This window comes from Prosopis cineraria, unplaced genomic scaffold, assembly GCF_029017545.1.
Source record: "Prosopis cineraria cultivar Desert tree isolate PC_DT_omini unplaced genomic scaffold, ASM2901754v1 PC1810, whole genome shotgun sequence".
NCBI classification, from domain to species: domain Eukaryota; kingdom Viridiplantae; phylum Streptophyta; class Magnoliopsida; order Fabales; family Fabaceae; genus Prosopis; species Prosopis cineraria.
The window spans coordinates 1-19,689 of NW_026557135.1; the positions used below are offsets into that span (position 1 = coordinate 1).

Consider the following 19,689-nt stretch of genomic DNA (forward strand, 5'->3'; position numbering starts at 1 on the left):
AAACTTTCCTGTCTTTCTATTCCGTGCTTCTTTGAGAGAGAAATTTTTTTCATGACTTGATACATGTTGTTCTTATGTTTGATACAACTTCTTGTGGCAGAACTGCGTACTGCTGTATTCTCTAAGGTAGCATTGCGAACAATTCGATTAGTATCTAGAAAGGTATGGAGCTGTTGTTTTCAGTGCTTATAGAACATTTTTCCATTTTGGAACATTATATGCTACATAGTTTTTTGCGCATCTATAAGTGGAAGCAATACTATTTTTGATGAGCTTTTCCTTATAAACACTTTCAATGTGTGTGTGTGTGTTGAAAATCATATTTCAAGTTGTATCGCTATGCTCAATTTATATTACTTTCTGTTGCAGGTGTTCTTACATTTGCATGAGCTTGACCTACGCTATCATCTAAGGTATTGCATCTACCCTGCTGATTGGATGATAATTATTACATCAAATTTTAATTTTAATAATTCAATTAGGTGTTCTCATTGCATCTGTTTTTAATTTTATGTTGAATCCACATTTTGGGTTAAAAATAACAAATGTTTGGCACTTTCCTTTTATTTATTTATTCTCTACGGCTATTATTGGCGCATGGGGAGTTTGGGGTGTTGTGCTGAGAACTGGTGAATGGAGAAGGAAAGTTGGGACATGGGAGGTTAAAGGTCGAGGCAAGTAATTTACCCTGCTGGCGCTAGGAATTCTAGGATTTTTTTTTTTTTTAAATGGTGGAAGTATCTTAGTACCAAGACTTTTGGTTTTCTATAAAACGTGCATAAAATTTATTTCTGAGAAATTTGCAAAATGAATTTCTGGGGTTTATATTCCTTTTTTTTTTTATTATGAATCTGGGGTTTATATTCTATTTATTCCTTCACATAAGAACACTCACACCAGATATTATGGGGACTCTCAAATTTGATTTGACTTTACCCACCCAGTTTACAGCATAAACATACTCTCTGTTAATATCAAATGCGGGTACAAGATATTGATAAATTCAGATTGAAATATTTTCAAAAACATCTTATTTTCCTGCTTCTGCATGACCACTATGCTTTGAATGCCTTTGTTGATATGGTTCTTTCTTTCTAACCTGACTTATTTTTCAGTCGAGAAACTGGAGCATTAAATAGAATAATTGATCGTGGTAGTCGTGCAATAAATTTTATACTTTCATCTATGGTGTTCAATGTAGTACCCACTATATTAGAGGTATGTCTCAATTATTCCCCTGTTCCTGAGTTCAACTATGCTGTCCTCAAACTATGTTATTTAAATAAATATAATATTTTGGAGGAATTGGACCTCTTACTGTGAATCACTGTTGTCTTTTTCATGTAATTGCTCTTTGCAATATTATTTTGTTCATCCCAACACTTGCTTCGTTTTCCCTAACCAACTTCTACAGATTTAATATGTATCCGTCCAGATATCTATGGTATCAGGTATACTGGCTTACAAATTTGGAGCACCTTTTGCATGGATCACATCCCTATCAGTAGCTGCTTATGTTGTTTTTACTCTGACTGTGACACAGGTATTATGTCTTGAACTGGGCATCCTTTTTTTCGTATTATTTTTAGGTGTGCAATAATTAGTAGTCTATTTCTTTTATTACCTGCCTTTTCATATCCATTACTTGCCCCATGACCGTCTCGCATTGTTTCACCATTCATTTTAATTATTTGGTAAATTCTTATTCTGTGCTGACACGCAACCATCATAGAATATCCTGATAAACGCATTAATGAATCATTTGTAAGCACTTAATTTAATAGCTCAGCGACAGATTTTTTTAATGACTGCCCAATTAACCATCCTAAAGGATATGATATTGTTTACTGTTGTCATACTTTTTTTTTTTTTTTTTCAATTTGTGAAGTATGGAAGTCATTGCCATGGATGTTGAAAACCTTCCATAAAAAAATGAAACAGAAGGACAATGTGCAAAATAAGTGGAACTCTGATTGGTTTTTTTTTCGTTTATCTATTTTTTTCATTTACATTGTAATTTTGATAAGGGGTCAATGAGTAGTAACTTGAAAATAAAATTGGGTGACAGACCATACCTCAAGTAGAAAAGTTTAGATATTTGGGAGCGATTATTCAACAAAATGTGGAAATTGATGGAGATATTGCACATAGGATACAAGCGGAATGGTTAATTGGAGAAAAGCTAAAGGAGTTATCTGCGATTGTAAGGTACCTGATAAGCTTAAAGGAAAGTTTTATTAAACTGTTATAAGATTAGCAATCTTATATGGTAGTGAATGTTAGGCTTTGACAGGACAGCAAGGGTATAAAGTTGAAGTAATAGAGATGAGAATGTTGAGATAAATGTGTGGATATACATGTAAAGACAAAATTCCAAATGAGCGAATACGGGAAAAGTGGGAGTAGCACCTATTGAAGGAAAAATGGTAGAAAATCGTTTGAGGTGGTTCGGACATATACAAAGAAGACCACGGGAGGCACCTGTGAGGAGGGTGGACTAGATGACTGAGCCTGTCAAGAGGGGTAGAGGAAGATCGAAGAGAACACTTTTGAAGTTGTTGAGCGAGATCTTTTAATTAACAATATTTTTAAAAACTTAATAAATGATAGAGCACAATGGCATCATATTATCCATGTAGCCGACCCCACCTAGCAGGATAAGGCCGCTTGTTGTTGTTGTTTGTTGTATCTACTTTTCTTTTTGTTAACGCTTTGGGTCCTTGTTACTTTTCCTCTCATTATCTTTTTTTCTGCATGCCTGGGGTTAAAAAAAGAAAATATAAATCATCAACTTGGTTTTTGCTTATGTTCGTGTCAGAATCTTTAAGTTTCCTATTTATTTATCCTAGCGTGAACCTTGCTCCCTCTAGTTTTCTACCTAAGCATGCTATACTAAGAATCTTAAGCTTCATGTCTTCTCCAGTGGAGGACTAAATATAGGAAGGCCATGAATAAAGCTGACAATGATGCAAGTACCAGGGCAGTCGATTCACTCATTAATTACGAGGCGAGGATTTTAATTGCTAGTGCAATGGTTTTTGAATTATTACTACCATTTTTCTTTTTGGCTCCATGTGATCTGGAATGATTTTTTTTGTTTTTAATTTTTTTCAGACTGTCAAATATTTCAATAATGAAGATTTTGAAGGTGAAAAATATGATGAGTTCCTAAAGAGTAAGTTAATTATTCTGATCTTTCTGGTCAAATCCATCAGGTAGAAAGATGCCTCTAGATGAATTCTAATCTATAATATTTAGTGGATCTTTCATAATCATAATTCAATATTCTTAGTATCTCAAGAACCACATATTTCTTTCTGTATTTGATTTCATTTTGTTCTAATATAACTTTCCTGCATATGAAACACTAATACATGTTAATTTTGAAAGACAATAGGACCAGTCTTTTCATTTTATAAATCTTGACATTCAAATGAAAGCATGCAGAGTATGTTGCTTATGTAAAACATCAATTTGCAGTTTTGGTTTATGAAAAAGAGAGTTGAATATATGATCTTAGTGTAAATTCAGATAGCTTCTCAAGTCTCTCTTTGTAATCCTTGCTGTTTTGCTGCTGCTGTTACTTATAATCTTGTTAATCAGGGTATGAAAGATGCTGCTCTGAAAACACAACGCAGCCTTGCTTTTCTGAACTTTGGTCAAAATGTTATATTTAGCACTGCACTTTCTACGGCAATGTGTTGTGTTCTCATGGGATTATGAATGGCCAGATGACCGTTGGTGATTTGGTAATTACATCAATTCATTTGAATTGCTCCACGATAAATTTGTGATCACTCAAATTGTTTATAATTTAATTTCTAAATGCAGGTTATGGTGAATGGGCTCCTCTTCCAACTTTCTCTTCCACTCAATTTCCTTGGAAGTGTTTATCGTGAGACTATACAGAGTTTAGTTGACATGAAGTCAATGTTTCAGTTACTTGAGGTATATTCCTGATTGAGCTTCATTAAAGTTATCTCGCTGTTCATTTTTAATGCATTGATAGTTAACAGAAGGTTGGTTCATATTACCTTGGTACACTCTTGTGCTTAAAGGTTTGTGGCTTAAACTGTCACCTTGTGTGTCCAGGATTTGGGCAAGTCTAATTTTTGCATTTTTATATGGATAAATATATAGTTTCTTCCCATTTTCGTTCATTTGAGTTCATTAGTTTCTTCATCATTTCACTGTTTTAAGATGCTATGCTTTGTTCTGAAAGGACTACAGTATTTGGGATTCTCCCACTGGAGAAATGCCAACAAAAGATGTCCTCAATGACTAGTTCCTTTATTGATTTTGGGAACTTACCTATTGCTTGCAATATGATCATATTTTTTCCAGCAATTCTCTCTGCCTGCTTGATCACGTTATCCTGACCATTTTTCTTTTCTCCAACTCTTACTCTAGGAAAGAGCTGATGTTAGGGATAAAGACAATGCAAAGCCACTTGAATTAAATGGAGGGAGCATAGAGTTTGAAAATGTACACTTCAGGTAGTTGATTCTTTCTTTATTACCTGCTGCTGCAAAGACTCTAATGGCCTACATGCTGACTGCTGTCTAATGTATTTGGTGTTGCCACTATTCTGGAGGGAAAATGCTTTTTCTTGTTTTTCAAGATTAGAGTGGACAAAAGGATAAAGCAAATGCGAAACAAAAGTATATTTTAGCGGCAGCTGTCTTATTATCTGGATGTGGCACGTCTATGCCTTGTTTGCTTAAAATAGGTCCACTTATTAAGTGTGGAGTTTGTACATATCTATTTTAGAATTCTATGGATTAAAATTGTGATAAAATTAATATATACTGATTATTCTTAAATATTTAATTACGAATTCCATATTTCTTAAGATGTTTGAGAGATTCATTTTTATTAAAATTTGAAGTACTTAACTACTCCCTCCAGTCCTAAATGTTAAAGGCCGGAGCTAGTTAACTAATTTAATTAATGAAGCAGAGAAAAGAGTTTGAGGTCTTACAAATGGAACCAAAGCAAACTCCTGAACTAGCTCCTACATTAAAGGCCAGAGGGACTGTTAAACATGTGGGTTTCTCAAATTATATTAAGAATCAAATGGTATAGGAAGAAGCAATTGTGTTTGAGAATCTTGATGCTGATGCCTAAGAGAAATGCCACAAGGAGATGGCGAATGATATGGAGCAATCATTGAAAATTACCAAGTAAATGCCTTTTGTTTCATTTATATTTGGTTCTCTTTAGATTTTCTTATTTTGACCTTTTCTTTCCTCAAATGCCTTCTATTTTCATTTTTTCTTATCCGTCTAAGTTGTATATGACGTTTCATAGGAAAAAAATCATAAAATAAATAAATAAATAAATAAAAATCAAGAGACCATTGGTGCAAGTTTGATTGGTTAAACCAATTCAATCAGACTTGCCAATTCAGTTGGTTTCCTCAATGCCAGTTGTAATGCATAATGCTGCTTTGAATCTTCCAGGGATTAGCATTGCAACTCTGTTATAATGCTAACTTGTTGGTAAATAAAATTTATAATTAACATCAGTTTGATGAATTATTGATGCATTTTGTCCCCCCAGTTACCTTGCAGAGAGAAAAATACTTGATGGAATATCTCTTGTTGTGCCAGCCGGAAAAAGTGTGGCAATTGTAGGAACTAGTGGCAGTGGTAAGGTTCAGCATGAAGGATTACTGGAATTACACCAGATTTCTTCACTTTCTTTAATTATATTGCTTTCTGATATTTACTTCTTTTTTTTTCAGTTGGAGAAACTTTCACTTCATTATAGTTACTTTATTTTTTGTATCTTATTATATGATTTGATGAAATATTTATGGTTATATGCTTTGAGGCCCTTGGGTATGGTGTCTATGATTTATTGAGAAATGGCTGCACCAGGCCCCATTTTTAAGGCATTTAATTTTTGTATGCTGAAACCCATACTTCTGCGTGCTCATTTTTTTACTTGTACGTTTGTAATGTAATACTTATATATGTGCAAAATATCTTAATTGTTGATGGGTACTTCGCTGTTTGAAAGCAACAATGGTGAAGCAATAAGATTAGCTCTGGCAAAAAAAAAAAAATAAAAAAAATGATATATTGAAATAAAAAGAATAATAATAAATTAATGATGAAGCATAAGTCTATATCCATGCATTTATTTTTGGAAGGGTGGATAGCTGGTTTTTTGCTTTCTTTGAAGATATGGTTTTTTGCCAATGGCCGTTGAGATGAATTTGAGATTTTTATGCTGTTGAAGTGAGGACCCCTAATGCCATCCCTTCCATTAATCATTTAAATTCTTTGTATGATGGTAAATTAAGCTGTAAAAATCTTCCAATTTTCAAAATTGTGTTGTCCGGATAATGTTGGCAAGAACTTGTGGGGGTGTCAGTAAAGCAAGGATTTTTCCTGTGAAGTAAATTAGGCCATGTCTTGTATGATTGTATCTTATCGGCAGTCTCTATACTTGTGCTTTTGCTTCTCTTGGTTGCGTGTATAGTCTGCGGCAAGACAGAAACTAGGTAATTTTGGTGTTTCACTGTAAATAGAGATTTTTCGTCTGCTCTTGAGTTTTTTGGCAAAAGGAGGGTAAAATCTTGTTGAGATATATCATGTGTTAGTATTATGTATTCAGTGGGAAAGAAGTGGGATTTTTTTAAAGAGAATTTTTGCATTCATTCATTATGATATTATCTGATGTTCAATATTTCTCTGATATTAAAAATATGTATGTCCTTGACAGGTAAATCAACCATTCTTAGATTGATCTTCAGGTTTTTTGACCCTCATTCCGGAAGTGTAAGAAATGAACTCATAAATCTAATCTTAAGCTAATTTTAGCTATATTGGTAATTAATATTCATAGTTAGCTGACGGCATACGAGTTCTGAGATCCACCATTGTTTAATATACATGCTATATGGCACCAAAGCCAAGTGTTTACTACTATAAGAAAATAAGTTGCAAGTGATCTGGTTACGTGCTCATCAATAAGGAGAATTATTGTTTTTGATTCATTATGTTCCTTTCTTAGACAAGGATCTGTATAAAAACTATCCACAAATAGCATGACACAGTTGATAGTTACAATTCAATGATCCTGGGCATGGAGTGTATGCAACATTTCAGCTAATTCTTTGATTGAAGCTGAATGCAGATGTGTCACCTGTCTGATGCACTTGAACTTTCTATGGTCAGATTGAGCTCTTGTGAATGAATGTGATAGGAATTTGTTATGATTTACTTGGCCTAATTTAATTTTCCTTTGCTGGAAATTTGATTATATTATTTATGAATGTGCTAGTTGGTGCTGGTTATGTAAAATTTTGGAAGTGGTTATTCATTTAATTACTAGAATGGGAATTACTTTCTCCGAATTTCTCAAGCCCTGTTTGTGCTCTACAGATAAAGATAGATGGTCAAAATATCAAGGACGTAACCCTTGATAGTCTTCGGAAGTTTATCGGTGTTGTTCCGCAAGATACTGTAAGTTCAGTGAATCATTTGTCTCCTTTTGATCTGCGTCACTTCATTGCCCACATGATAACTCAGATGCTTTGAAAACCTGAGTGATTATGATCATGTGCAGGTACTTTTCAATGATACAATTTTTCACAATATCCATTATGGTAGACTTTCAGCAACGAAAGAGGAAGTAATCTATGTTTCTCCTTAATTTCCCCTCTATTCACATTTTGAACCTGCAAATTTTAGCTGTGGCATGTCAAGTTGCTCTCTTAGCTTAAAGCATTCTGTATACAGGTCTATGAAGCTGCTCAAAAAGCCGCAATTCATGACACTATCATGAATTTTCCTGAGAAATATTCAACTGTTGTGGGAGAGCGAGGGCTCAAGGTGACAGCATTTCCTGTTTACTGCATCTAGTATATCTATATTAATACATTTGGGAGTTTTTGGTGTCTTATCATGAGATTTTAAAATAATAATGGGTGGTTAATATAAAGATGATGGGTTAGTAAACAATTGCTGCACATCTAAAGTGATTCTTGTGTTTTAGCAGCAAAAGAAAGAAGTGATTCTTGTGACAGAAAATATTTAATAACAAGACCAACAGACACTAGCATAATTGAGGACATTCGAGACAAAATTAATTCGGAGGACTGAATTAGCAACTTTCTTTGGAATGAAATGGATTTGAAAAGAAAAAATGCTAATCATGTTGTGGCAGAATTTTATTTTGTTGATCAAGTGGAAGTGTTGAGATACATATACATACATACATACATACATATATATATATATATATATATATTATTTTTGGGTTTAAAATTACATTGGAAAAGGGATATATTCTTCTACGTTAGCAATTTATTAAACTTTTCTTTGATGGATTTCTTGCACAGTTAAGCGGTGGTGAGAAGCAACGTGTCGCCTTGGCTCGAGCGTTTTTGAAAGCACCTCCAGTTCTGTGAGTATTCTGATTATTTCATTGAGACATTGACGAGTGATGACTGTCTTCTCTTGTATTTTAGTCATGTATTGTTAAGCGTGATGGTCGAATTGTACTTAAAGCATCTAATAGAGAAAGAAATGGACTTCAGAGATTCAGCAAATGACAAAAATAAATCAATCATGATTAGAAATTCAATTGAAGTCCCGAATCAAAATAAGAAAAAAAAAGAAAAGAAAAGAAAGTCTATTGAAGTCATGGATTTAAGGGGGAATAAATCAAAACTAATGATCAAGCAATTGGGGAAATAAATCAATTTTATCAAGGAAGGACGGAATAATCTTTTATAATGAAGAGTATGAAATGAATGTTGATATTCACAATTATTCAAAAAAAAAAATTGTCATTTTCAGATTTTGTCTCTGGATTTATATCTATGCTACACTTGAAAGTAGCATAAAACAAGCCATCTTTTAATTAATCTTAGTTGCTTCTTGTTTTTGCTCTTAGGTTATGCGATGAAGCTACGAGTGCACTTGACAGCACAACGGAAGCAGAGATATTAAATGCTTTGAAATCTTTGGCAAATAATCGCACTTCCATATTCGTTGCTCACAGGCTTACTACTGCAATGCAGTGTGATGAGGTTACTGCCTTTTCTATGTTTATGTCCTTAATTTTGTGGTGCTTTGTTTTTTACATATATCCAATACTCCTCTCTGTTCTTTAAACTTGTCCTTGTTTCGAAGAACATTGTTCCTTGGGCATCTACATATGACAATGATTCATTAATTGCACTGGAGTACGGTAAATTTTTTTGTGCCTAGGAAAATATTGTACGAACATGCCCACACAAATAATGATAGTTGCACAGTTTTTTCTTGTGATCCTCCTGATTGGGCAGTGGCTGCATTTGTGCCACAGTAGCTCCACACATGAAAGTTTTTAGTAGATCCATTTGAACACAGGTTTTGCCACCTATGAAAGTATTTTGGCCTTGTGTAAGAAAAAAATTGTTGTGCAATAAGAACGCTACTCCATTTGCACCATAATGACTTTTTGGTATCTTTCAAGCACAAGAAAAAAGTCTTGGTAAATTTAATCTTGAAAAAGCAAGTACACGAAGCTTATCATGAATAGACAATTTAGCATGTTAGGATTTAGCTCTTGCAAAAAGTTGTGCTCCATATGCTCCAGCAAGTACCTTCTCATAGTTAACTTTGGTTTCCTATCTTTAAAAACCAATGAATCAATGAGAATCAGTCTAAATTCAAAAGATATATCAACTATGTCTTTTAATTCAGCTCATAAATCCTTACTTTCTTTTCAAGTTATCCTTAAACTGTATGCTATAGTCAATTTAATATTCTTACACCCATTGTCAGATCATAGTGTTGGAAAATGGAAAGGTGGTTGAACAAGGACCACATGAACTGCTTTTATCCAAGGCAGGAAGATATGCACAACTTTGGGCACAGCAAAATAACACAGTTGATGCAGCGATGAAAGTTGAGGCATGAAACTAGGCAATCCCTTCTCTCTTCCTTCTTGTCAGAAGCGAACAATGCATAACAAATAAGAGGCAAACAAGATTTATGGTCTTTGAGGGCAGCATCTGAATTAACAGTCTTCAAGTTTGTTTCCTCTAAGGAGTTTTGCTGGGCTGTATTATGTTTCATATTGCTTGTTAGACATGTTGATGCATTATCCCAGTATTTGGGATAATAGCAGCAATTCTTGGCGACCTCATGTTTCATTTTCTTACCAATATTGGTGTTTGTGGGCACATTTTTTCTTTTTTCTTTATTTTTTTTAAAATTTTGATTTAGGGTTTATAGCAGTTGAAGTTTTACAGCAAACCTGGAAGGAGTTATGCTGTCCTCTGTTATATTTCATATCGTTGATGCATGGGTTCAGACTTCAAATGCAGAATAATACTAGCGACTCTTGGCGGACATATATTATCATTTTCCTATCGAAAATAGTGAAAGGTAAAATTTAAAAAAGAAGTAATTAATAATTTATTTTTAATGGAAAGTAACTTGTAAAAGGAATCTTGAATTTCTACTAGAAGATGACTTGTATGTAAAACTATAATTAGTATTGTGAAAAATGATTGCATTTTCAAAACCCAAATTCTAAATCTTTAATTAAGTTGATACAACAATTCTTGTGAGTTGAGCCAAACACTTGATGGTTATCTTTAATAAGATTTTTAAGTTTGGGTGTGCCTACATGAAATTTGAATTGCATTTGTCATTGGAGTATTTATTTTGTTTGCAACCATGGAAGAGATTTAGTTGGTTCAGAGACACGAGCTTAATTGAAATGTGGATCAAGAAGATTCGGTGAAGATAAAATTGACTTCCACGGATGGTGTGACAAATTGAAAAAAATAAGCTTAAAGGTTAAGCAAAGTAGAGACACCTCAATGAAGAATATATAACAGGCCGACGCACGCATCCATTGAGTTTATTACACACCATTATCTTATATAAATTTGAGCGATTCTAACAAAACAAGCACGGTGAAGCAAAAGAGAATGGCATCCCCTTCACAGGAAAACTCTATTTCCTTCAACACCGATTTCTGTTTGCAATTGGCATACAGAGTTCTTGAGAAACAACTTGAAAAGGGTTCTAATTTCGTGTCATCTCCACTTTCTCTTCACATAATATTGAGCATTGTTGCTGCTGGATCACAAGGAAAAACCTTAGAGCAGCTTCTTTCATTTCTGGGATCAGAGAGTAAAGACGATCTGAATTCAGTGTCTTCACAACTTATTTCTAGCTTAAGGCATGTTGAGGGCACTGAAAGTGGAGGTCCGATTCTGTCCTTTGTTAATGGCGCTTGGGTGGAAAAAACGTTTGGTTTGAAGACTAGTTATGAAGAGGTAGTCAAAAATAGTTACAGAAGCCAAATTGAAGTGGCTGACTTCATAAACAAGGTACTCTTTGATTATTCATCTTGTGTTTCTTTTCCTGCACTTAACTCTCTTTCCTTTTCCTCTTAGATTGCAACTTTTTACATGTTACCTCATCGAAGTGGAACTGTATAGAGAATAAATTTCAAAGCCTTAATTCGATTGATTCTATGGAATTTGTTCACCAGGCTGATAAAGTTGCAGAAGAAGTGAACTCATGGGTTGAAAATGCAACTAAGGGACTCATAAGGGAGATTCTTCCATCAGGTTCCATAGATCAGGAAACAAAGCTACTTCTTGCCAATGCACTGTATTTCAAAGGAGCATGGGACAGTGAGTTTGATCAAAACATGACAAGAACCAGAAGTTTCAATCTTCTCAACGGGCAGATTGTACGAGTTCCCTTCATGACCTCCGAGAGAAATGAAAAATATTATTACAGATCATATGAAAATTATAAAGTACTCACCATTCCTTACCAAAGTGGTAGCAACCCTTTGAAGTTTGCCATGTATTTCTTTCTTCCTCATGAGAAGGATGGCTTACCAAATTTAATTCACACTTTAAGCTCGAACCCCAGATTTTTAAATAAAAAATTTAAACTGCGGAAAGAGAAATTTTCAAAATTTTGGATCCCAAGGTTTAAATTTTCCTTCAACTTGAAAGCCACAGAGGACATGGAAGAATTGGGACTAACCTTGCCTTTCACTGCTGGGGAGCTAACAGAAGTATCAGATTCTTCATCCAGTAACGAGCTTTATGTTTCGAATATTCTGCAAAAGGCATTTGTTGAAGTTAATGAGGAAGGAACAGAAGCTGTAGCCAGCACAGCAGCTATGATTACGTTGACCTCTTATGTCAGGCCGCGCCTGCGAAGCTTTGTGGCTGACCATCCCTTCATGTTCATGATAAGGGAAGAGACTTCAAGGGCGGTGTTCTTCATTGGAGCAGTGCTTAACCCCTTGAATTCTTAAGCAAAGCACTAATAAGATACTTATAGTGAGAATGAGTGGTGGTGTGTTTTATAATCTATATATGATAGGTAAAGAATAAATAATAAGTAGTTTAGTTAGTTAGATTCTGCAAGACTATATGATAAAGGAGCCTACATAAGGGATCCCAAGTGTGAGTCAGATGCTGTGCTTAATTTGAATCAAAAATATTGTTCAGTCTCTCTCTATTCTCTGTTTTTCTCTTTCTATTCTACCTATCTCACTCTTCTCTCTTTCTCTCGTCTGTTTATATGAAATTTGAGTTGGTGAGATGTAAAACTGGGATGGATTGCTATTAAGTTGTACAATTAATAGTTTTTTTGTTAGTATGATTTATTGGAGCTTCTATATTTGATCTTGAATTTGTTTACGATATTGTAATATATTAATTATACTACATAAGTTCTAACAGGATCCTTAAATGTTAAGCTCTCGATAGATCAATGAAAAAAATCCATAAGAGGCCAGCACGTATATTTATTAAGTTTATGAATCAAAATTCATTCTCTTGTAACTTTAGGCAAGCCAAACAAAACAATCACATTAAATTCTATGAATTAAATTCAGTGCTCCTAAAAGAGGTACCTGCAGGCTAGTCTGGCCCCAAGGAGGTGCCCATAGGCAGGGGTGGAACCAGACTAGGAAGGCTGGGGGGCCAATTTTGTAATATGTAGTTATATATAGATCAAGTTATTTAATTTTTATTAATAATTAAACATAATTTTACAATAGAATTGAGAAAATTTATAAGATAACAATTCATTTATATAAGACTTAAAAAATAAGAAAAGAACTTTCCAAAGTATATAAAAAAATCGCGTTATAAAATTTAAAGAAATTAATAATATATTTTTATTTTTATTTACTATTATTTATAAAAATATTTTTTAAATTTTATTTATAAGTCAATTTTAACATGTTTTATTGAAACCGAGAACATTTTAAAACTTATTAACTATGTTTAAAAATTTAATAAGTTTTTAATTTCGGTCCTATTAAATGTATATACTTTAATAATATACTTTATCTCTCCAACATTTAATAGAGGATAAAATAAAAAATTTGTGATAAAAATTTAATTCTTTCACTTATAAATAGGATAAACAAAATACTCATCTCTCTATTCTATAAGTGAAAAGGCTACACATGAGCAAGGACTAAAAGGTAAAGAATGTATACTTGCATTGGGACTAGAGAGTAAGAAATACATAATGAAGATATGATAAAAGTGAAAGTTAAAAGATTGAGGGGCCAAAGCAGTAATTTTTCCTTATAGAAAATCATCCAATAAGTTGATAAAAAAATTTTAAAAAAAAATCTGGGGGGGCTGTGCTAGGTCCGCCCTGCCCATAAGTTACCAACTTGATTAGTTTGGGTCAAAGATTTAGGATATTAGGGGGAGGGGAAAAAAAATAAAAAAGCCAAGCACATTGAAGCTTAAGAGAATGAAATCCTCTTCACAGAGATAAACTATTTCCTGCAACTCCAATTTCTGGTTGCAATTGGCATATAGAGTTGTTGAGAAACAAATTCAACAAGGTTCCAATTTTGTGTCATCCCCACTTTCTCATCATATAGTACATGTTCCAAAAATGCAACACTTGAATGGTTTAAATCCTTCTTTCAAACCTGTGTCACATCTCTATTATAACAATACAATCTGTCAGGAATATGTATACAGTTTACATATCCTTAAGTAGTTTTGATTTTTGAATTACTTGAAATTCCGTGTGAGAAAGGTGATGAGATAACCTAGCAAGGCTATGAGTATTTTTTTTTTAATGAAGTATTAGTATGTAAATAATATCTCTGTTTATCATGATTTATGAAGTATTTAAAAATTTTATCTAAAAACACAAAGTAACTCCCCAAAACAAGTAATGAACACTTGCATGAGTGTTCTCTCGGCGTTCCTGGCAAGCCCTTCCTGCATCTACGTCTACTCCAGAAGGTTAACCCAATGTGAATAAGTTAATTTCCTTAGCACTGTCTCGACTCTGGGGCGATCACGAGTCTGAATTGAAACAGTGAGACATTGGTTTTTAAAATGGGGGCAAATATGTCATTTTCAAGAAAAATTTAAATGTCAGACAAGTCTCTGGTGAGCTTACATGCTGCTAACTATAAGACCATTAACTCCCTTTACTTTATTCGCAACTCTAAGAGAGCTTATTTTAGTTTGTGCAGAGACATAAGAACTTAATTGAAGTGCGAATAGGATAAATAGATCAAGAAGATTCGGTGAAGATAAAATCGACTTCCATGAATGATGTGACCAAAGAAAAAAAAATAAAAAAGAAAAGCTCACCCTTCATAATATCTATGGATGCTTAAAAAAATAAAACAAAAAATAGAAGTAAAGTAAAACAAAGAAGCAATCAATTCCTTTTCCTAGGGGGCACAAAATAAACAATATCAAATGTCTAATACAAAATTTAATAAATAAATTGTATTATTTTCTACTTATGATTCATGAACATTACAGCTTGTTAAATTTTTATATTTCATACAAAATTAATAACATTGTAACAAGTCTTGTGTGTTGTGATATTTATATATTGTAATATATTAATTGTATCCTTAAAGGTTAAGCAAAATATAGACAGCTCAATGAAGAATATATAACAGGCCGACCCACACATCCATTGAGTTAATCACACACCATTATCTTATATAACTTTGAGCGATTCGAACAAAGCAAGCACGGTGAAGCAAAAGAGAATGCATCCTGATAAGATTCCTAAAGATTTATTCGCGAAAGAAATGACAAAGGATAAATTAAATCTGATTTTGTTATTTAGTTTTTGATTTAAGATTATGTTATTTAATTTACATATTATCTAGGAGATTTTATTAGATTTATATTTTTATTCATTTATTGAGATCTTATTTAGATTTAGATTTTTATTTAGTCTTCTATTATCTAGTTATTTAGATTTAGATTTTTATTCTTTCATTGTCTAGCGATCTAAATTTCATTTGTATTCACCCTTATAAATATGCTTAGCAACTCAGAAGCTAGCATATCATTATCAATAAAACATCTTTTAAACCTTTTGGAGATTCTCCTGAGTGTGGCTATTGAGAAAAATATAGAATGAGATTGTTGTTCCATATTATCTAAATAAAATTGTTCTTCTTGTTTCCTTTTATCATGAAACTCTGCCTATGTTTATAGCCGGTCCCAAGCCCGGGTAAAGGAGGAAGGTTGTGTTAGGTCATCAACAGCCAATGTAAAACTTTGTTGAATCTATCATGAACATGGACAATAGACGTTATAATGTTAATGCTAGGTCGTTGCCCGTAAGTAACGCGCTGCATGGCTCGAGTACAGTGATAAGTGAGTTAGAGCTGCTGCATCGGCGCCCGAATGTAGTGTTAAATGAGCAAGGGCTACCGCGTCATTCTGGACGCACGCGGCTAAAGAAGTTAGTCCATAAAAGCAAAATTAGATTTGGTACTTGGAATGTTGGGACATTAAATTGTAAATCTGTAGAGGTTGTAGGGGTTATGATTTAAAGGAAAATCAATATCCTTTGCCTGCAAGAAACAAAATGGCGTGGAGAAGAAGCTAAGGATATTCAAGGTTTCAAACTTTGGTATACAGGAAAAGTAAGTGCACGCAATGGAGTAGGCATCATTATAGATAAGGAGTGGAAGAAGAACGTTGTAGAAGTTAGCAGAATTGAAGACAGAATTATTTCCTTAAAAATGATAATTGGACGTGAGACTGTTAATATTGTTAGCGCTTATGCGCCACAAGTCGGGACAGAAGCCAGTCTTAAGGAATTATTTTGGGAGGATCTGGAGGGGTTGATTCGACACATACCACAGAGTGAAAAAATTTTTATTGGAGGAGACTTTAATGGGCATGTTGGGAGGAAAGCTGGTCAGTATGCGAGGGTGCATGGTAGTTTTGGTTTTGGAGAGCTAAACAATGAAGGACAAACTCTTCTTGATTTCTCATTGGCGTATGATTTTAAGATTGCCAACACTCGTTTCAAGAAGAGAGATGAGCATCTCATCACTTACAAAAGTGGAGCCTCAAGGTCACAGATTGATTTTCTTTTAGTTAGGAACACAGATAGAAGACTTTGTAAAAATTGTAAAGTGATCCCCGGAGATGTTGTAACGACACAACATAGGGTCCTAGTCCTTGATGTGTGTATTATGAGTAAAATCCAAAAACGTCGACAAGTAGTAATACTAAGGATTAAGTGGTGGCAATTAAAAGGTGAGAAGTAAGATATTTTCAAGTGAAATCTTTTAGATAAAGGAATTTGGGAATCTCAGGGAAGTGCTAACATCATATGGGAGGATATGGCTAAAAAGATACGGGAGGTTGCAAAAGTAGTTTTAGGAGAATCGAAAGGTTCTGGTTCGAGAGATAAGGAGTCTTGGTGGTGGAATAATAGTGTACAGGACAAAATCAAGTATAAGAAAAACTGTTTTAAAACCATACATTTGTGTAACAATGAGGAAAATTGGGAGAAGTACCGTATGGCTAAGAAGGAAACTAAGAGAGCTGTGGGTGAAGCTCGTTCTAAAGCTTTTGAAGAATTTTATAAGATCCTTGAGACAAAGGAAGGAGAGCAAAATATCTATAAGATTGCCAAGAGTAGGGAAAGAAAATCAAGAGATCTAGAACAGGTAAGGTGTATTAAGGATGAAGAGGGAAGAATTTTAGTTACAGATGATGAAATTAAAAATAGATGGGAGACTTACTTTTCTAAACTTTTCAATGATGGAGAGGATTCATCTAGTAACTTGAAGGATTTAGTAACTGGTGAAGGAGAACAAAATTTGTCATTCTATCGAATAATACGTGATAAGGAGGTAAAGGAAGCTCTTAAGAAAATGGCAAATGGTAGAGCCAACGGACCTAATTGTATATCTATCGAAGCGTGGAAATATTTCAGTGAAGAAGGGGTGAAATGGTTAACTAAGTTATTTAATGTGATTTTACGGTCCAAGAAAATGCCTGATGAGTAGAGGAGAAGTAAATTAATTCCTATTTATAAAAATAAAGGAGATATTCAGAATTGTACTAACTATAGAGGGATTAAACTCATGAGCCACACAATGAAATTGTAGGAGAAAGTAATTGAGCACAGGTTGAGATTAGAGACAAGTATTTCTGAGAATCAATTTGGTTTTATGCCAGGTAGATCAACTACAGAGGCGATTTATCTACTAAGGAGATTAATGAAAAAGTATCGTTGTAAAGATAAAGATCTACACATGGTTTTTATTGATTTGGAAAAAGCTTATGACCGTATACCAAGAGAAGTGCTTTGGAAAGCATTGGAAAAAAAGGGAGTACGGATTGCTTATATTAAAGCCATGCAAGATATGTATGAGGGGGTAAAAACTAGTATAAGAACACCTAGTGGTCAAACAAATGATTTTCCTATAAAGATTGGACTACATCAGGGATCATCTCTGAGTCCTTATTTGTTCAACTTGATTTTAAATGTTTTGACAGAACATATTCAAGAGGAAATCCTGAAATGTATGCTCTTCGCGGATGATATAGTTCTTATAGCAGAGACAAGAGAAGAGATTAATTGTAAACTTGAGTTATGGAGGAGGACATTGGAGTCGAAAGGTTTTCGTCTGAGTAGAAGTAAGACGGAATACTTATATTGTAAATTTGGTAAAGGAATATTCGACAATAATTTGGAAGTGAAATTGGGAGATCAAATTATACCTCAAGTGGAAAAGTTTATATATTTGGGAGCCATTATTCAAAATGATGGCGAAATCAGTGGAGATATTTCACATAGAATTCAAGCTGGGTGGTTTAATTGGAGAAAAGCTAAAGGAGTTATTTGTGACCATAAGGTGCCTAATAAACTTAAAGGAAAATTTTATCGCACTGCTATCAGACCGGCAATGTTATATAGTAATGAATGCTGGGCTCTAACGGGACAGCAAGAGCATAAAGTTGGAGTAGCAGAGATGAGAATGTTACGATGAATGTGCGGACATACATGTAAAGATAAAATTCGAAATGAGCACGTACGCGAAAAAGTGAGGGTGGCACCTATTGAAGAAAAAATGGTAGAAAATCAGTTGAGATGGTTTGGGCATGTACAAAGAAGACTAAGGGAGGCACCAGTGAGAAGAGTGGAACATATAACTTTGAGTCCGATTAAGAGAGGTAGAGGAAGGCCTAAGAGAACACTCTTGGAAGTTGTTGAATGCGATCTCTTAATTAATAATATTTCTAAAAGCTTGATAAATGATAGAACACAATGGCGTCTTGCAATCCATGTAGTCGACCCTACCTAGTGGGATAAAGGCTTGTTGTTGTTGTTGTTGTTGTTGTTTCCTTTTATCATAAGCGTTCTAACAATTTGGTATCAGAGCTATGGTTACCACACGTACTGGTCAAGAAATCAATCTTTCTGATGACTCATCCAATAACCCTCAGAAAATCAAAACTCACTCACATCAGACCATTTAGTAGCCATTGCGTTAAAACTCGAGACTCTTGATTTGCTAAAAGAAAAGGTAGATGCCCTTGAAGCATCTGCAGTCACCAAAAGCAAGATAGCAAGGGAGACTCATCGCAGGCAATATTATGAAAAAGAAAGTGAAGATGAGCATGAATATTGAAGATGAAATAGGCCTCATCACACCAAAATTGAACTTCCAAAATTTAATGGAGGTGATCCACGAGGATGGTTCTTAAAGGCAGAAAAATATTTGAAATATTATGACACACCTGAAGAAGAGAAAGTAGATGTGGCATCAATATATGTGGAAGGAGACCCACTTGATTTGTTCACCTAGATCAACCATGAAAGAACCCTTCATTACTGGGATGAACTTGTGATAGCCTTTCAAGAAAATTTCAAACCTCCCGAATACCAAAATCCTGATGAATTTTTATGTAGCATCAAGCAAGAGGGATTTGTACAAGAATATCGTGCTGAGTTTGCCAAACGCTCTGCCCGAGTAAAAAATTAGCCTGAACACTGTTTGCTAGGCGTCTTCCTCAATAGATTGTAAGAAGATTTATGATCAGATGTACGCATTCATAAGCCTCAATCTGTCTATAAAGCAGTAAGCCTTGCCCAGGAGTTTGAAACTAAGATGCGTGTGAGTAAGCCCAGACCCAATCAATTTTAAACCTAAAATCAATTTCCTTACTCTGCATCATCAATCGCATGAGACCAGAAGAGACCCTCGAATTTGTTTTTTGGTAACCCATACCCAAACGCACCACTCGAAGGCTCCAGAATCCCAACGTCTTCATCATCCTCGACTAGAATAGTGAGTTCGACGGCGTCTAAAGTCCCCTTTAGGAACGCCGAGCAATAGTGCTGAAGAGACAAAGGTCTTTATTTTCGTTGTGGGGAGACGTTC

At 34.3% G+C, this 19,689-nt stretch overlaps 2 protein-coding genes across 2 annotated transcripts; both read left to right on the top strand.

The window, feature by feature from the left end:
- Positions 1-100: 100 nt before the first annotated feature.
- On the top strand, positions 101-10,335 carry LOC129300921 (ABC transporter B family member 25, mitochondrial-like; the record flags this gene model as incomplete). Its single annotated transcript, XM_054939523.1, is given in 19 exon segments — positions 101-162; positions 370-413; positions 1,116-1,218; positions 1,436-1,543; positions 2,924-3,007; positions 3,115-3,175; positions 3,604-3,611; positions 3,613-3,697; positions 3,700-3,749; positions 3,832-3,948; positions 4,411-4,496; positions 5,563-5,651; positions 6,733-6,788; positions 7,395-7,475; positions 7,579-7,644; positions 7,752-7,844; positions 8,354-8,418; positions 8,911-9,046; positions 9,786-10,335. Coding segments are annotated over 19 exon segments (1,529 nt in total), but the record flags the coding sequence as incomplete, so codon positions are not given.
- Positions 10,336-10,851: 516 nt separating this feature from the next.
- On the top strand, positions 10,852-12,496 carry LOC129300922 (serpin-ZX-like). The gene is made up of 2 exons (XM_054939524.1): positions 10,852-11,347; positions 11,512-12,496. The coding sequence occupies exons 1-2, from the start codon at positions 10,943-10,945 to the stop codon at positions 12,295-12,297; spliced, it is 1,191 nt and encodes a 396-aa protein (XP_054795499.1). The 5' UTR covers positions 10,852-10,942; the 3' UTR covers positions 12,298-12,496.
- The last annotated feature ends 7,193 nt before the right edge of the window (positions 12,497-19,689 follow it).

Bases quoted from the DNA above. Each gene is read 5' to 3' on its own strand.
- LOC129300922 (XM_054939524.1), top strand. From the start codon at position 10,943: ATGGCATCCCCTTCACAGGAAAACTCTATTTCCTTCAACACCGATTTC. The intron at 11,348-11,511 runs GTACTCTTTGAT...TTTGTTCACCAG, and splicing joins TGGCTGACTTCATAAACAAG to GCTGATAAAGTTGCAGAAGA.